Genomic DNA, 19299 nt, shown 5'->3' with positions numbered 1-19299 from the left:
TTAAAGAGATGAAGAAACTTTTTTCTTCAGTGCTCACTCCATCAGCACTGTTTATTATGGCCTAGTATATCTAGAAAAAATCAAGTACAAGCATACATAGCCTTGTGCCAAGTTGGTAAATGTAGAAAACTAAGATTTACTTAAGTATAAGCTGCGTAAGTGTTAACCGAGGGAGGCTTGGCCTTAATTTGTTAAAAAGAGAGATGAGATTGAGTGCATTCCCATATGTATTGTAATTTAGGATATTGCAGAATTCTCTTACCAAAAATAACTAGTTTGGGTAACACCAAGTAGTTCAAGTTGAAATAAAATGCCATCTTGCCCACAGATTTTTTTTTTTTTTGTCTTGTCTTGTCTTGCATGTGTAGGTGGCAATCATAGAAGAGCTCGTGATAGGTTATGAAACCTCTCTAAGAAGCTGCAGGTTATTTAACCCAAATGGTGAGTGCTAAGACTGGCATACTTCATGGAAGCAGTGCCTGGTGTAAGCATTAGGTGACCATTCAGAGGCAGGGAATCAGTGGGGAGTGGAGAAATTGAGATGATGGGGTTCCCCCCCACCCCAACACAGAATGAACCATAGCCATCCTTAGAATGGATTTAAGCTGTCAAATATAAAGTCTCTACTCAAAATCTAGTCACATGTTCTACAAGTTTTGCTGATCCACAAATTCAATCATCTCTTTGCAGTTTTGAGTTCAAGTATTCTATTTTCAAGGCTTGAGTTTATAATTGTCCAGGAAACTGAAATTTGAAAGTTATGTTAAATCTTTAATTGCAGAAATGTCAAACAAAAAGGAACAGATACTGATAGCACAGTCTTCAGGGGGAGGGGGTTTTGGAGCTTTTGGTGGGGGCTACGTTTTGTGTTCTTGAGGGTTTCGTTTGAGAGTTAAACATTTTCCAGGTTTTGACTGACAATTGTTTTGTTGTGAGGTATGGTTCTACATGTATTGAATCCAGCCTTCATAGTTTCCTCTCTGGTAGCTTTATGATGTTTTTTTAGTCATTTGCCCAACAGCTTTGTAACAGAAAATCTCCAAGAAAAAACTTTTCTGCATAGAATATCAACAGAGAATAGTCTTGAAATTTTGGTGGATGGATTATAATGGTGTAATAATCAAGACAGTATGAATGACAATATACGCTAAAACTTTACAGGATAATCCTAATTATTAAAGACATTTTTATTGAAGTTATAACCTGTTATTTTCCTCCTTTTCAGAATGCAATACTTCATTATGAAATTCTCATCTAAGTTGCCTGTTACACTTTTCCCTTGAATTTAATGCTATAGGCTACAATATAGCCACTCAATACCTGTTTGAATTTGTTCAAGCCTTTCAAGCACAGTTGTGCTTTTCTGGTTTAAGGAAATGGCTTACTGTTATTTCAGTTCAATATTTGCTTTGATATTAAATTTCATTCAAATAAACAATTTTCCGCTACCTTAAAATGAACAAATGCATATAATTGCATGGTTAAGTTATACTATAAACTGAAGAACTAGAACATTTTGTCAGGACTAGAGCCCCCACACCCTTTTTCCCCCCCTGCAAGGTGCTATGCTTTGTAGTCAAAATTGAGTAGTGAGATGAGCTTTTAAGACTTCAGTAGTATTTTGGATTTCAAACAGAGCTCTCTAACTTTCGAAACTGACTTGTGTATAGGAATGTTTTCTAGGATACATTTAGGCGAACAGTGATGATACATTTGTCAAAGGTAGATACAGAAAATCTTTTTAAAGCTACGGTTTGGAACAGACAGCCTGTTTAAAAAAATATTCAATTTTGTGGGTTGAAAACATGTAAATGCTGAAGGTACTGAAATCCTTCTACATTGTTACTGTGCAACACTTGTGTTTAGCAGGACTCTTTGCTATACCCTTCATCTAAAACAGTTTTAAATAAGAACTCTGCATCATGCACTAAGCTGCATTAAGGGACTAGTTGGAACAAAATGCAACTCCCTTCTGACCCCTAACTCACTTTTCCTTTTCCTTTCCCTTAAAACCACACTATGAGAAGGGAACAAACAGTATATGCTCAGGTCTTGTCAAAACATAGACTTAAAAGTTAATGGACTTACCTGGCCCCAGATGTTTGAAAACACTCCCAGGTCTGTTTTGACAGCCTGATAGAGTCAGAATTAACTTCAGTGGCTATATTTGTAGCACTCTGCTTCTGGCATGTTGTTTTAATAAACTGAACAAAAGAACTCCCTCCATTTTTATCCCTCCAGATGATGGTAAAGAAGAACCTCCAACCACTTTACTCTGGGTCCAATATTATTTGGCTCAACATTATGATAAAATTGGACAGCCATCGCTGGCTCTAGAATATATAAATGCTGCTATAGAAAGTACTCCCACTTTGATAGAACTCTTCCTTGTGAAGGCAAAAATCTATAAGGTAAGTTTGACTTCTTCTTAGTGACCAGAGGTTATTTGTTTGTTATGATGGAAGAATTTTACATATGCTTATACTTCCCTGTAATGTTTTTGATGTGAACATTGAAGTGTTAAGATTGTATTAAGCAAGACACATGGATAATCCATGGAAAATGACTTAGTGGATTTTAGTGAGTTTCTAGATAAGGGTGGTGGTTGGCTACTCGGGTTTTTTACCACATGTGAATAAGCCCCTATGAAGATTTTTACGTCAATAAAGGACAAACATACTGCACAATGTGAATTCTCAGCTTACAATTATATTTTTCATATTAAAAATCACACTAATAAATTTAGTTGATGTTATAAATGTCTTTCGCCTGTTCTTACCCCCCGTTTTTTTAACTACTTAAAAATAATTTCTCAACTACGCTATGGTATTGTTATCAGAATGGCATTATCCAAAGTGTCCTTTAAGGATTTTCAGGAAAAACGTCTAGTGCCAAAAGACCTGTAATTCCATAATGAGGGGAAGTAATTTTTCTGCTTTTTTTCTTTAAAGGTATTTTGCTTTCCTGAAGAAAGTTATTTATTAAAAAATGTCTAAAAAACTAATTATATTAAACAGTGAGTAGATAAAACATGCGTGTTTTATAATTACTTAATCTAACTTGAATTTCTATCTCTTTAAGCATGCTGGAAATATTAAAGAAGCTGCAAGGTGGATGGATGAGGCTCAGGCTTTGGACACAGCAGACAGATTTATCAACTCCAAATGTGCAAAATATATGTTGAAAGCAAACTCCATTAAAGAAGCAGAAGAAATGTGTTCTAAGTTTACAAGGGTTTGTTGCTTTTAACTATAGCTCTTTTGAATAACGTGGGCCTAATCCCTTGTGGAATAACTTTTTGTGTTAACTTTCCACTCCCCTTTACTCTTTAAGTTCTGTTTCAGAGCAACTATGATTGCTTGCTTCACTAATGGTAGTCAATACCAGGGTTTGAATTAATCTTGGATAAGCATGATTCCATAGTATTAAGTGAAAACTCTAAAGCTTGGATTTTATCATTTTTGCCAGGTACGAAAAATACAGCATGTCAGTTTTAGAGAGAACTTCTCAGAAAATTATTTTTTCAAAGTAGTCTTTGGGTTTACTGTTGGTTCTATAGGATCCTTGAAAGATCTGATAAAGTTGCCTATGTCTCTTATTTTTTTCTAATGGTAGTAAGTTAGAGAATTCAGATGTCTCTTGGAACAAAATTTCTGTGTGGTGAGAGGCTTTCTGAGATGTCTTCCTTTTGTGAACAAGCTTTCATGGCCATGTTTAACAGTGATGAAGGGAAGCTGCATATTGGTCTCACAGCTTAGTTACTTTTTTTAATTGATTTCTCTTGCTGTTATTCTTTCATAACAAAGTCAAAACAGCTCAATGGAGTCTTTCCAGAATATTTGGCAAATGATAGTGTTAGAATACTGGCAATACCATTTATGTGTTGTCAGTGGGAGGCAGGCAACAAGCTATTGGAACCTACCTGCAGAAGTAAAGCCTTTTTTGTTTGTTGTCCCATTTTTCTCTTCTCTCTTGAAGAGCAGGAGAAACCTGGAGTAAGGTAGGTTGAACAGGGAGGGGGGTATTTGTAAGGGGAAAGTTGAAGGATTTTTGTGAAATGGAGGCTGTGTGCAGGCAAACACAGAGGGAGGGGAAGTTCTGTTTTATATAAGCTCAGTAGTTTTATGTTGAGTTTTTGATGCAAAACTGCTATGAATCTAGGTTAATTGACCTCTCTCAATGCCTTAAGCAGCTTTAAGATGAAGTCAAAAAAGCAAGCATACCAGTTGCCCAAAACTGAACTTTAAAAATATAATTGGATTATGTTTCTCTGTGTAATCTTTTTCATCTCCTTTTGATCTTATGTCTAGTGTTTATGTCTGTTTTAGCTCAAATACAAGCTTCTTAATTAAAAAACAATAATTAAAGAAGACCTAAATTAAGCATAATGAAAATGTAACTAACAATTTTTCTGATTTTAGCTGCCTAAATCAGACTGGTTTGAAGACTGCCTTTCTTTCTCATTTGGGGCATTCTCCTTACCCCTTCCATTTGAATATTACCGTAATTTTCTCAGTTTTGGCTCTTGGCTGATTGTTGAATAGCCTGTTTTTTGTAAGATCGGAGTAGAGTCGGAATGGTTGCATCCACCCCAAGACTTTGACCTTAAGCTTGAAAGGCATACGATAAGTTCTACAGATCTATATATAAATACCAGATTTGAAAGACAACTGTAATCTCCTTATCTGAATCAGAAGGTGTCAAAGCTAACAGTATTCCTTTTGCCTTGCCACTGCTCTTTAGTACTGATCACATAAGAAATAACCTATTACTATTGTCAGTTACTATGCTTAGCTCAATCAGCAGGTCTCTGGAAGACACGGATGGCAGTTTTAGTTAAAAAAAATCCTGCAGGTGTCAGTGTCATGCCACATGCTATAACTTTTCTGCCATTTTTCTTCATAGTGCAATGTGTTATTTGTGCAAACAATATTAAAAACACTGAATGAATGTCTCTCCTGTCCTAAAGATGAGGAACTGTCACAGTTAAATGGTCACTACCTGGCTATTCATTGTGTATTTCTGACTCTTCCAGTAACGGGAACATAGAGGTTTTGTTTGGTTTTTTTTTTAAATTAATGAACAAAGCAAGTCCATCTTAACTGTGGCATTTCTGACTTTCAGAAAATTTCTGACTCCAGTTTTGGAGTTTAGTGTTCTTTTGATAGCCTCTTTATTTGTGCTTTTAATTAGAACAAGATGAAAGAAATGGCAGGTAACAAATTGAATGAGACTTACTTTTTTTATAATGCTGTTTTTGCTTTTAGGAAGGAACCTCGGCAGTAGAGAACTTGAATGAAATGCAGTGCATGTGGTTTCAGACAGAATGTGCGCAAGCTTACAAAGCAATGAACAAATTCGGAGAAGCACTTAAGAAATGCCATGAAATTGAGAGAGTATGTATCTAGTTAAACTGTCTAGGTTGGAAAACACTAGCTTAAGTTAATGTGCTAATATGTTTTCTTTCTGAGCAGTGAGAGTATACTTCATGTAGCTTCAGGAGAGGTTTTGTTTCATGTTGGCTACTGGCAAGTTGATTAAATTACATTTCCTCCTAAAAATGCCATTGTAAACTGTGTATTATAAAGAGATTTTACAAAGTCCTTTGAAGATCCAGGAAAGAACAGAAAACTCTCAGAAATAATCTTATTTTTGGCGGGGTACATAAAAATAGGTATTTGGGTACAAACCAAGAGTATGTGTACTTTAAGTCCAAAAAGAACATGGCTGAGCTGACAAGCCCAGCCTTAAAATAAAGGAAAGATGTCACCTTGGTTATTGTTAAGCCACTGTGGTTTAGAGAGAGAGTGAAAAACTATCAAAAATATTAAGTATCTTCTCCTTTAAAAAAAAAAATATTAAGATACAGTTTAAAAGAAGCTATTAGAAATACAAAGACAGAGTTAGGAGCAAATAATCAGCTTTTACAAGAAAAGGAGTTTATCATGGAGATTACTAAGGTGTCTCTCTAGGGTCTCCATTGTTTGATATATCAATGAATGATCACAGAAAGGGAGCGAATAGTGCAAGGACAACACTTGCGCTGTCTCAATACTAAATGATAAAATGGCGCATGAAACATAATGTTCAACAGTGTGGTCGGTGAAGGAGGGACAAGAAGAATTCTTTGCCTGTGCATAACTAGTAAAAGGTCTTAAACGAATTATTGCTGCTCAGGAAATAAATCCTGGCACCATTATAGACAGTGCTTCAAAAACTTCTGTGTTGGTGTGGAGCAGCAGTCAAAAGGACAGTGTTGGAAATTAAGTGACTAGAGAAGTATTACTTTTCTTCCATTATATAAATCTGTTGTACTGTTCACATCTGAGTATCACACCTCCTTAAAAATGTGCTAGTAAGATACGTGCCATGGAGTAACTTCGATGTGAAGAGATTGCAATTAGCTTGTTATGATGATTATTTTATCCTCAGCTTTGACAAGCAACAACTGAGTTTACAATGAAGTTGTATGAGAGCATAAGTACATGAAGAAGTTGAAGAGGGCAATGACTTTTCACTGTTGCTCAAACAAAAACAAGGGGACATCAGGTAACAATGAGGAAAGCAGATCTTGAACAAAAGGAAGTACTTTCTCACACCATGTGTGATTTAAGCGTGGAATTCATTGCCACGGTATTTAACGGCAGTCAAAATTATACTTTTGACTGAAAAAATCAGAGGAGTTAATAGAAGAAAAATTCTTCAAGCGCTGTTTAAATACAATGAATGTAGAACCTTTGTCCCTTAAACTGCGAATTGTCAGAGAGTACTGTTAAGAGATTGTGAAATGGGTGAATTTTGGTTCTGACCTAAGATGTCTTCTGTTCTTTTCACCATGACTTTATTTTTGGAGGCTTTTGTTAACTCATGTTTCTATAAAAGTTAGGGTGTATTTGTCAAACAGCAGGCCTTTACTAAATTATTCCTTTGGGGAGACTATATTTAAAAAGTCAAGGTTAGTATCTGATTGTTAATACTTGCTAAATAATGTTATGTTATGTTGTGTTAGCATTTTGTAGAAATCACGGATGACCAGTTTGACTTTCACACTTACTGTATGAGGAAGATTACCCTTAGGTCTTATGTGGACTTGTTAAAACTAGAAGATGTACTTCGACAACATCCGTTCTACTTCAAAGCAGCACGAATTGCCATAGAGATATATTTGAAACTTCATGATAATCCTTTAACGGATGAAAATAAAGAACACGAGGCTGATACAGGTATTCAACCCTCAGGATCTGTTAAATATGCAGTTTCACTAATTAGTGGATATTTTATGAAGATCCAGCATTCTTATAGTTGTCAACTGTAGTAGCCAAAAATAAGAGTTTTGTCACAACTCAGAGTAGGTAAATTGTAACTTGGCCTGCATGTAAAAGTAGATGTTCTACTGAAAGTTAAACTAATGCATGTTTTTATTTAGATTATTATAAAACAATGATCGTTTTTGTAGTGACAATTGTAATTCTTAAGTAAAAACATGTTTGTGTTATGAAATGGCTGAGTAAACATGGAATTTTCATGGTGGTTGGTCCATGAAATAACAGATTGAAGCAGGTGTGCTTGGTGGTAGCTCTTTCTAAGCATTTTATCAGTATGCAAAAATTTGACTAGGTAGCAACTTAAATTTTATCATCTCTTGCTTCTGATGTAAAAATAATGTTTAAATCCATCAATTTCTTTTTTTTTTTTCCTCTCATCTGATTGGAGAGCAACTTAAGTGATTATGGCTTGGGGCATCTCAAATGGTATGAATAGAGGCTATTGAATCCTTCAAGGGGAATTTGTCAAGTTTTAATATTTCTCATCTCAGTTCATTTGTGTGGCTTGAGGTTCAAATTAAGACAAGTAGAAGTGTAATAATAGAATTTCTTGTAGCCACTTTCTGATATGTTTTAAATTAATTCTCTATGCTGTAATTGGAGGGAGGAGAGGATCTGAATATGAATCAAATGTAAGATCTCTGCAGGGCACTAAAAGCAAAGCTGGAACTGTCTATGCCAAAGTGCGACTATTTCACCTTATTTTTGTTAGACCATTTAATTACTACATTAAACATAACTTGTGTTGTGTAATGCCTAAGGAATAAATCAGTGTGTATTGGTGTGCACTTTTACTCCTGGAACTGGATTTGCGGAGTCATGTAGTAATTACTTTGTCCTGCCTTAAGCATGTTATGCTATTGTTCTAATTCCTGTTGCCATGATTTCACAAAGGAATTTGTGAATTATGAAGCAGCAGCATAGACTGTAAAATAATCTATCGATAGTAAATAAGCTTTACAAATGTAATGGCAGTATTACTAGTTAGTAGATATGGTTTAAAAAAGATGATGGTATCTGACAACTGATCGAGGCTGTTAATATTGGACATCAACATTGTCTGGTTTTGCCCTTTGCGTGTGTACAGCAAATATGTCTGACAAGGAGCTAAAGAAGCTACGAAATAAGCAGAGAAGAGCACAAAAGAAAGCACAGCTGGAGGAGGAGAAGAAGAATGCTGAGAAAGAGAAGCAACAGAGGAATCAGAAAAAGAAGAAAGATGATGATGATGAAGAAATCGGAGGACCGAAAGAAGAACTTATCCCTGAGAAATTGGCAAAGGTGCTTACTAATGTAGTAATAAAGTCATAGAAATTTCTAGAAAAGTTACAGTGAGCACACACACAATTTGCAAGCCGTTCAGATAACTTGTTTATTTTTTGTATGGCTTCTCTTCACAGGCGGCATTTTAAAAAGAATTGATTTCTAGGAATAGTTTGTTGGATATACTGTCAGTAATGTGATGAAATCACAGCTTTTGTGCCTAGTTCTCAAAGGCAGCAATTGAAGTCATAGACATTTGCTACAGGTGGAATTATCTTCATGTGTGTATTGCACTAACTTGTTGATTATACCCTATTTCTAGTTGATCGGATGGAAGTCTTTCTATTCTGTATGTAAGGTGATTATCATTCACTCTTTATGTCCCATAATATTTTTTTTTATTTATTAAGCATAGACAACCTGAGAAAGAGGAGACATTGAAACACTGAATGCTTTAACAGCATTTGTTTGCATTTGTTTTTAATGGGGGGGGGGGGAGGGGAGGATAAAGAAGCTGTTTGGAAAGAGTAGTAGACTAGACTGAGATGGATTTGGAGATCTGGATTAAGAACTGTATAGATATATATGTATAAGGGGGAGGTGACCCAGAAGACTATTCTTGTGCTAAAAGTTGTACCTGTAAGGAGCAGGAAAACACTTGAAAAGTGTGGGAAAAGATAATGAAAATATATATATAGACTAGAAAAATTCATTTATAGTCATAGTAGTATAGTATCCAAGTACTGATAGATATGGTATTCAGTATTTTCACATGACATGTAATGAATATTATTGGCTCTTTAGGGTGTGATATTTGAAAGCTGAGACAGTGAACTTCACTCTGTAGCCAGGAAGCAAGTGACTTAAAAAAACTTGACTAGTCATTTAAGAATACTGTCGCTATTCCCATTGTTAGGTCACTGGTTGCAAGAAGCAGCACTGTAATTGCAGTGCTAGTTAAGGTTGAAATGGTTGCAATGGCATGTATTGAAACTGAGTTCTGGAGTAGGGGGATGTCATAGGATATCCCAGGAAAATCTAGGCAGTCCCCAAGATTATAGGAAATAGTTGCAGCTGTATAATGCATTCCTTTGGCAAATCTTCCCTAATTATATTCCAAATTTAGTATCAGAATCATGATACAGACACCTCCAAATTCAGTTGGTTCCTAGTGCCAGAAGACCATTTCTGACATACATGGTCACTCACAAACAGTTTTCCTGAAACAGTTGCCCCTAGACTTCTTTGGATATGTAGCTTTGGCATTAAAGGCATAACTTTGAAATCTGTTTTATTATAGGTTCCAAATAGTTTAAGTGCACAGTTGTGACTGATCTATGCAAACTCATAACAGCACATATAAATGATGCAATGTTTTTATGAAAACTGCTGTAGTATATGGTTAGCAGGAACTCCATAAGGTATCCATCATTGTCTTCAACTCACTTATTTGCAATGAAACGTACTGCTTCCACATTACTAAGTTGTTATTGACAGGCAACAATTAAATTTTGTATCTGATTCTTGGAGAGTAGCTTACGTTCATGAAAATGTAAATATGAAGGACAACAGACAGTTGTTATTCAAATTATCCCTAACCTCTAGATGCAAGAGATCTGTCTGTAAAGAATCCTTGCACAGAATTAATCTGTATTAAAACTGTCTGTTTACTGGGTTACACTAGCTAACACCAGGAGACCATGATCAATATCTACTTTAAGCTTGCTGTTAGTATCTTGGCTGGGAATATTGCCATGACCCTGGCAGCTTTCAGGAACCTGTCTGAAGCTCACATGAACAGACTCTGTCATGGGCATAAAGTAGTCGTTTAGCAATGTCTTGGGCCCATGTGTGTAGATTAACATGGGAGCCATAGTGCCCATTACAATGCAGGTTCAGCTGCAGTTGTTTACTACGGATGTATGATAGCAGGCAAAGACTTGTATCTCTGTAGGAAGATGTGATTTGTAACAGTCACAAAGCAGTTTTTTAGACTTGACAGTCTGTGTTTAGACACTAATACTGAGTGAAATATGCAAAATTTGTAACAGAAGAGGTTCTAAGCATTTTATGTATTGCCTTGTGAGAGTAACTCTCTGATGTGACTCAAACAGCTAATTCTGTTGTAGAGTTACTAGGTTTAAACTTTGTGACTTAGTTGTGTGTCACTTCCTTGAATCTGTAGGTTGAAGCACCTTTGGAAGAAGCCATTAAATTTTTAACACCCCTGAAGAATTTAGTGAAGAACAAAATAGAGACGCATCTTTTTGCCTTTGAGATTTATTTTCGAAAAGGTAGGTGAGAAAACTAATGAAAGAAAGCAATTTGCAGGTTCGTAAAGATGTATATTAGAATGTAAGCAAAAATCATTGATGAGATATGAGGAGTCAGTCCCTGTCGAGACACACAACTTTTCATTGGACCGACACCCCAGCCACGAGTAGTCTGTGAAAAAACAAAGTTTGAACACTTGGTGATTATCCACTTTCTTTGCTGTGTTTAAATCTATAAGCAATGAGACTGTAGTTAATTCTCCCAGCTTGCACATTTGCCCTAGTTATTTGTTTGTATCTATAGTTCGCAGAACTGCATACTGTAAAGAAGTGGTGTACAGTTGCTAATGAGAACTGGTCTTTTGAAACACTTGACTTTTGAATTCTTGTATCAGTTAAATATTATGCTTTAAGAACTTATTATGTTCGGATTTACTTACTGGTTTAACAGGCTTAATTCACTGGTTAAATAAATGCATGTTAGAAAAAATGGCTGATTAATTTCTTCTGATCATTCTAATTTCAAACACTAAATACTCCTGCAACATAATGCAGTGAGATCCAACCACAGGTTTTTGAACATTTGCCAACACTTTCTTTTCCAGAGAAGTTCCTTCTGATGCTTCAGTCTGTGAAGAGAGCCTTTGCTATTGATTCTAGTCATCCTTGGCTTCATGAGTGTATGATACATCTCTTCAGCAGTGGTATGTTTCTGTTTGATAAGACTTTATCTGCACATGCTTCCAGATGATGCCTAACCCGCATACAGTCATTGATTTTTAGTTTATAGACTGTTAGCACAATTAATTCAAAATATTTAATACATGTATTAGAAAGCTTTTTAAACAACTGCTTCATGCTAAAATGAAGTATGTTTATTATGACTGCAGCTGGATTTAGTAGTTATTCCAACAAGTATTAGTAAGTCTTAAAAAGACTAAGTAGTATGGTGAACCCCTGAAAAGAGTGAGTGAATGAAGAAATGGAAACTGCAGGGTGAGGAATGTGGCTTTTCTGCTGGCAGCCTGTGTCAGCGTGTGAGGAGAAGGCTTAGAATTAGTCCTTCTTGTTTGGAAGGATTCTCTCCCTTCCCTTGCACCAAAGGTAGCCCTTCCTGTTGATGGCTACAGACTAGACACATTTAAGAACAGACTTGTATTACCTCAATCTTTGAGCCTAATAGATTTTAATCGGTGAGGGGAGAGTGTATTGGAGTAAAAAGGCTGGCTTTTTCTAAGCATCAGAAAACTGTCACAGTTAAGCTTTTTCCAACCAGATCCAGTTATTTACCTTTTCCAATTTCGTGCATCTTCCTTTGAGATTTTTTCCAATTATATTAATAATGTAAACATGACAAATATTAAAATAAATGCATAAAGTACATTTTACTGTGATTACCTGTGCTCGCCTCTATTAACCTCTTTTTTCCAATTCAATAGTATCTGAAAGTAAGGATCTGCCTGATGCAGTTAGGACAGTGTTAAACCAAGAAATGAATCGGCTTTTTGGAGCAACTAATCCAAAGAACTTCAATGAAGCTTTCCTTAAAAAGAACTATGACTCACTACCACATAGGTTATCAGGTATTTTGCCTTTATCCTTTTTCTGCCCTGCTTCTGTATTTTTTGTGCTTATCTAGCAGTGGCATCTCGGTATCAGCACCAGTGACATAAAAATTTCCATCAGGAATGCTTTTCTTCTCTCGGTTTGTGTTGTTCTGACAACATGACCACTAGGTTGTCTGTGGTTTTCTTTAATTTTTTCTATATGCTGCTAAAATACAAATTTTTGGACCTTTCTGCCCTGTTTTCATTTCTGATGCATGCTGAATGTATCATAAGACTGTAACTGTATTTAATGCATCTGTGAAATAGTTTGTATGAGCTATAGTATGTGAAGTAGTATTCCGAGTTGCAAAGGGTTTTTTTGATACACGTATTTGGAGAGGCTGACTGCCAAGAGAAATACGCTGAGTGCTCAGCAAGCCAGGTAATGCCCAGAGCTATTGGTATGCCTAACAAGAGGAGCTTAGATATGGTGCTGGTTACCTGTTATGAAAGGCTATCTATCTGTCAATAGTGACCACATATTACAGTGGGTACCACATGGGAAACAGGATGTAAACCACCCGGGGAGCAGCATTGCTGTTGTGGCTTAGACGTGGCCACAAAAAGCAGTGAGTTTACTCTTGCATCAAGTCCCTTCAACTACATCTGTGCCGTGGGACTCGAAGTGTGTCCCGGTTGTGTCCTGACACCATATTATAACAAGAGCTTTGTGTGCACATCTCTTCTGTGCCCTGGTTTCTGTGTGACGGAGATGTGAGCAGTGGTGCTGGAGGGAACTGTGGTGTGTTGCAGCAGGTCTGATTTGTTATCTTCACTGCCTGGGATTCCACGGTACACTGCAAAATGCTCCTACCCTGCAGTATAGGCAATGCCTCTTTGTTTTAATGCTTTGTCTAGCATTGAATAGTAGTCTTAAAGCTACCCTTCTACTTCCTCAGGTGTCAAGCTTTAATGCTCCAAGTGGTTCCATTTTGAACTACTACTGTAGAGTTCGGTATCTCCTCTTAGTCATATTATCTCTATTTTCTGTTTGTATATAAGACTTTTTGGTCATCCACTGGGTGATGAAGCTTATTTTTCCTCCTGTAGCTGCCAAAATGATGTACTATTTAGATCCTTCCAGTCAGAAAAGGGCAGTGGAGTTGGCAATGACGCTGGATGAATCCCTCATTAACAGAAATCTTCAGGTAACAGATATTTATAAATTGTAAACAACTTCTGGTATATCTATGGAAGCTTTATGCAAATTACAGAGGTAAGAGGAAGCTGAAACTATTGCTGTGCCTTATGGGAAGGAGGTTGGCTTGTCATGTGAGAGAAAAGGGTATCAGACTCATCTGAACTGAAATGTTTAATGTCCTCTTTGCACATTTAAATTAATTTAGTTTTGTCATAATATGAAAATAGCTAGCTAGCAGCAGAAACCAGGTTATTGCCACAGGTAATGGGAAAGCTTATTAAACACAAGAGAATTCACAAGGCAAAAGATGCTAAAGCTCCCCAATAAGAAAAGATTGTAGTCTGTCCGAGCTTTAGCTTTAGTTACGAGGCGACTGTAAAACGAGCTCTAGTTACGCAGGCAACTGTTCAAAAGAAAAAGATTGACTTAGGAGTGGCTCAGACTCCATGAAAGCTTTCCATATTCATCTCCCTGCAAGCTCTGTGAATTATCCTAGTTTTAATAAAAGGTGCATATACATATTTTGGCCTTAGTATGTAGTTAAGTATAAAGCTTACCAAATTTTGAAATTCTGCTCCATTCTGCTCCATTCTGCTGCTGGTCATGGAATAATCTCCCTGTGCCACCACCATCATGCCCCTTTCCCCACTCCCCCACCTTCATCTGGGAAGGCTATCAGGTCTGACTTCCAAAGTATTTGAGAGAAGGTAATTTTTTTTAGTATCTTCAAACGTTTCTTATACAGAATTAATAAACATGGTTTTTTTTATTCCGATGACTGCACACTGGCAGAACCTTACCTGACAAAGCAAAGAAGGAATAAAATGTCCTTTCTTTTTTCTAGTCTTTTCTAAACTATTTTTGTATCCCAGTCGTCAAACTGTTTCCTTTGGCATCACTATGCGAGTGTCCAGTACATTTAATTAAGTGTTAGAGAGATTCCTTGGCAGGCTGTGCAAACTTCAGGACATTTCATTTCTCTCAGTTCCCCTGGCACTTTATTTCTTTATTGTGCTCTTTATGTCTGGGGACTCAAGAATTTTCTAGATCTATTGCAAGTAAAATTGGTGAACTTCCTAGTAAAATTATTCTTTTGTGGGCAAAAATCAGCATTTTCCAAAAAACATCCCTTTGGAAATATACTGGGTTCAACAGAACTTTAATTGTGAAGGATTTTAAGTTCACAACAGAATTTTTGGACAAAACAGAGGGGAAAAAGAGACAAGAAAAGACAATTTGCCATTATTTATAAACCTGCTTAGGATGCTGAAGATTTAGATCATTTCTCTAGCTGATCTGGTTATGGGACACAAACTCATATCTTTTATATCCTAAGTACATATTTAGCAGTTTTCATAAACTGTTTTCTTGTTTGGGGGGTTTTTTGTGTGTATTACTGTTTGAGCAGTCTCAAAGAGCTTAAGATAGATTATCAATAGATTTAGAAAACAAAAATTAAGTTGCCTTCAACAGCATTCTTTTTGCCTCATAGCTGTGTTTTTTGTCTGAAAGTGGGATTCTGGGAATTGGACCGGGGAAAGATTAAAATGTAACCAAAAATGCTTGGTGGTTTTAGAGATGTTTTCTGGGTAGGGCTACAAGAAGCAGTTACTGACTCAGAGTGTATAAAGATGATATATGCAGCATTGTGATAAAACTGAAAAAGTTCAATTTAAGCATTCTCAGTGCCAACATAAAGTAAGAGTTGGAGTTCTACTGAACTTTTAGATGGGAAATTGAAAGTGCTCTAAAAAAAATGAGAATCTGAAGGAGTCTAGGCGTTCGTTGAAAAGCATTCTCATGTGCAAAGAGATCAAATTTATTACATTTCATTTTAGTAAAGACCAGCCATCTCAGGGTACATTGCAGGCATAAATCTAGATATACTTGACCTTCTGTGGATGCCAATGTCGCAAAGAGCTAATGTGAGGAAAAGGGGTTGTTGAAGAGAACTTCATAACCCCATAGCAGGAGGACAGAGCAGTTAATCTCAATATACAGAACAAATAAAAGCTATAGTAAATGTCAGAGGAGTGGAAAAAGACTAGCTTACTATGCTAATGCTAGCATACATGACATGGATGGATGTTAAATGCTGCCAGGCTTTAGTGAAGCTCAGTAGGTCATTTTCTCATGTTTGGAATGTAAGTTGGAAAAAACAAACAAACAAAAAACAAACAACAGGAAATCTCCTTTTTCTTTTCTAAATTATGAACAAAAATGGATATGAAACTACAGATGTATCTGAAGGTTGTGATAATAACTGAGTAATTTGGTTTGATTCACTAGTTATAGACACACTTCAGTAAGTCACATATCCTTAAATGTAAAAATGGGGTTGTTTTCCTACGAGAAATGTTTTCACATCTAATTATGGTTATTCAGCTGATGCTATTTTTACATTTTAATTATATTCCACAATTCTTCCAATTCTATCTGAAAGCACGTTCACAAAAGTCATTATTAGGAAGTTGTAGTATATATTTTGGATTCATTGTTTTTATTTGTGCGCTAAAATTCAAATGCATGTTATGTATTGCTGAAATGTTCAGTGTATCCCAAAATTGGGGCAGCGGAGGGAGGCACCACAAACCCAAAAACCACATTTAGTTGCAAGTAAGCCTGGTTCTTGGTTGCCAACTAGTAAGAATCAATTTTTTTTAGGAAAATAAGGAACAGGTGACAAATGAGTATTTTAATTTTCAGTCACGATTTCTAGCTGTTTAACTCCCTTTTTAAACTGCATTATTTCAAATCAGACTACACTGGTCTACACTTTAAAAAAAGTCATTTGATATTGATAGAAACCTGAACACAATCCTTGGAGTTTGTTTTCTTTGTAGTATTGTATTTCTGGTTTGACAGTGTTCAGATGAATATTTAAGAAACCATAACACTTCTTTATTTTTCTCTTTAATTAGACTTGTATGGAGGTATTAGAAGCTTTATGTGACGGTAGCCTTGGAGACTGTAAAGAAGCATCTGAAACTTACAGAGCAAATTGTCATAAGCTTTTCCCTTATGCTTTGGCTTTCATGCCCCCTGGATATGAAGAGGATATGAAGATCACAGTTAATGGAGATAGTTCTGCAGAACCTGAAGAACTGGCCAATGAAATATGAACAACTTTATTGGAAAAAAATGACATTGGACCATATCTGGTATATAATATTTTTGTCACGCACCTGCTGAATTGTTCTAACTTACACAGAGAACAGAAGGAAAAAAAATGTTGCCTTCAAATAGTTTTACTTTTTTTTATCCTGCTGACAAAGTATATATATAAAATATCTAACATATTACTGGATATAGGTTGTTCGGTTTCTTAAAAATTAAAAGCTGCTAAAATTGAAGAAAAAAAACCCTTCTCCTTACCTACCTACCCATGTTTTTAAACTAATTTATATGAAATCTGGAGGCGTCTAGCCCTCAGAGCAGGTGTGTGGCAGAAATATTACTTTAAATTTGTCTTGTGAGATTACTGTTATCTCAGACAGCAAAAATGCTGTTTTAGCACTGGATTCTTTCACTGAGCACAAAGAGTTGTTGGGGCTTTAGCATCTGACTGATTTTGATACGGGGGATGATTCTGTCCATAGGAAGTATGCAATGTGAATCAGAATATACAGAGAAACCTGCAACATACGTGTTATGTTGTGGATGCTGGGACATAAGGATATCAAGCAGAATTAGGAAACATAGTGTGTTCAATAAGCTTGTTGCGTCTCTGAAATTCACTGTACACGATCAGTTTGGTGTTCTTGCACCACAGTTTTTAACTGAAGGAACCAGTTAAAACTATCTCTCTTTGAATTAAACTTGGGGGGTGGGGTGGGGAGAATCAACATCACTGTTCTTGAGATGAACCTATCAGCATAGGTTGGCCAAACTTTTTAAAACTGTAATGCAAGAACCAAATAAAATTATGCACTGTGATGTGGCACCAACTAATTAGAAAGATAGCATGCGTTTTTCACATAGAGTGAAAACAAAATGAGAACATACTATGGCTTGAAGTTGCAAAGAGGAGAACTGACTACCATTTTGACTGATCAAGAGACTAATAGTTTAAAACCTCAGCAGGCCTTGTTCATGTTATGCAGAAAAAAAAAAAAAGTGCTGCAGTTTAGATACCTCTGGAACTTTTCCACAGTGTCACAGGTTTGTAATACTTGAAGCCCTACATTTCTAAGAATATATTTCTTGCTCAGTTGTTTCAGGCAAGCCCAAGACTTTGTAACTTTTAAGGGGCCCAAGATTTTTTTTTCAATAACAGACCAGCTTCTTATTCCTGCAGTTACGGATGTAATTTCCTTTGTCAAACATAAGGTACCAAATATAATGCAATAAAACGTTTTGAAAAACAATTGTGTGAATATTTAAACCAATCTCTGTTGTACTTTGAAAATGAATGGGTTCACTAGAGTGCAGCTCAGGGTTGGCTTACTGTGCTGTCCAGTTATGCTAATAATGTCACTGCTGATGGGTGGTTGTTGACTATAAAGTGCAAATGCATTATATGTAAATAGTGAATGTCTGGGAAGTCCTATAATACAGAATGCTTTACTACTTGGCTTCTAAGTTCCACCAATGTTACATTGAATTTTATTTTCCAAGTTAAGCTTCAGTCTACAAGTCTACTGTGTTAATAATATAGATAAGTGCTCAAATGTTTTTTTCTTTATAGGCTCATCATATAAAACAGAGCAGAAAATAAACTACAGCTTATAAAGTGAGTGCCTTCTTTGCTGCAGGAGTTCAGTTACAGAGTATCTGTCGGGTGGATACACAGCCTTCCTCTTCCATATCATGGAATTCAGTGATTGACACACACAGTTAAGAAATCCAGGAAGACTTATTGGGGTTTGTAGTTTTCTAACTGTCAGAAGAACAGGTTTTTGTTTCTTGTATATTCAGCACCACTTTCTTTTAATGGTTAGACTATCCTTGTGTATGTTTGCAGTGTAGTTCATGTCGGAAATGTAAGCTGTATTGCTATATTTGTATATTTAATCTGCTGGGCTTTTAGGGGCTGGAATACCTATAGAGCCTTTAATTGACTCTGGTATTTATGTCTAGATCTCAGTCTTTTCTGCAGCCTGAGATACTTGGACTGCATGTCTTCTGCAACTACTGAAGATGGTTCAATCTTGCCTACACAAGCTATGAGCTTTTGGCCTTGCCTCTGAGTATTGCTGCCATTTTCTTGGCTTCTGATGCTTCGCTGGAGGCAGATGAGTGCTCACTCTTTTAAACAGATTGTGAATTGCATCAAGCAGTTTTTTTTTTCCAAATTCTGTTTTTTGGGTGCTGCCTATAAATGGGATTTTACTTTACTTTTTCACTGCCTGTTTTTGTGCTGAAATAGATGAACTAAAAGCAAGAAGTTACTTGTTCTCTTTCATTATGCAAGTGGGAAAGGATATTTCTGTGGGCCTTCCAGAAGCCTACACATCTGTTGTGATTTCCCCAAAGACACTTCTTCATAACCTTACTGAAAGGCATCTATAGTGCTTCAGAGATGATACTTTTGGATTAAAGAGGTTCCTCATCCCCTTCCAGAAGACTGCAGTCCCAGGAAATGAAACTAAGTCAAGAGTTCACCTGAAGAAGAAGGTTCTTTAATTGGCAAAGGAATTGCTAATCCTTCATCTTCGCATCTCTCCTGTTAGATGCAATGCTGACTTCTG

At 36.3% G+C, this 19299-nt stretch overlaps 1 protein-coding gene across 2 annotated transcripts in view; it reads left to right on the top strand.

The window, feature by feature from the left end:
* The window catches only part of NAA15 (N-alpha-acetyltransferase 15, NatA auxiliary subunit), a 40444-nt gene extending 22468 nt beyond the window's left edge, over positions 1-17976 (top strand). Inside the window, exons 10-21 of one of the 2 annotated variants that reach the window (XM_072861302.1) lie at positions 369-441; positions 2242-2411; positions 3082-3234; positions 5268-5396; positions 7010-7223; positions 8413-8606; positions 8911-8946; positions 10774-10882; positions 11467-11565; positions 12301-12444; positions 13519-13616; positions 16531-17976. In XM_072861302.1, coding sequence (XP_072717403.1) covers positions 369-441; positions 2242-2411; positions 3082-3234; positions 5268-5396; positions 7010-7223; positions 8413-8606; positions 8911-8946; positions 10774-10882; positions 11467-11565; positions 12301-12444; positions 13519-13616; positions 16531-16731 — 1620 coding nt within the window. In that variant the 3' untranslated portion in view covers positions 16732-17976. The remainder of the gene's footprint in view (positions 1-368; positions 442-2241; positions 2412-3081; positions 3235-5267; positions 5397-7009; positions 7224-8412; positions 8607-8910; positions 8947-10773; positions 10883-11466; positions 11566-12300; positions 12445-13518; positions 13617-16530) is intronic. The other variant, XM_072861303.1, reaches the window with a different exon arrangement.
* Positions 17977-19299: the final 1323 nt, after the last annotated feature.

Source organism: Ciconia boyciana, chromosome 5, assembly GCF_034638445.1.
Source record: "Ciconia boyciana chromosome 5, ASM3463844v1, whole genome shotgun sequence".
Classification (NCBI taxonomy): Eukaryota; Metazoa; Chordata; class Aves; order Ciconiiformes; family Ciconiidae; genus Ciconia; species Ciconia boyciana.
The sequence above is the reverse complement of the archived record's forward strand: the minus strand, read 5'-3'. Positions and strand labels throughout refer to the sequence as shown.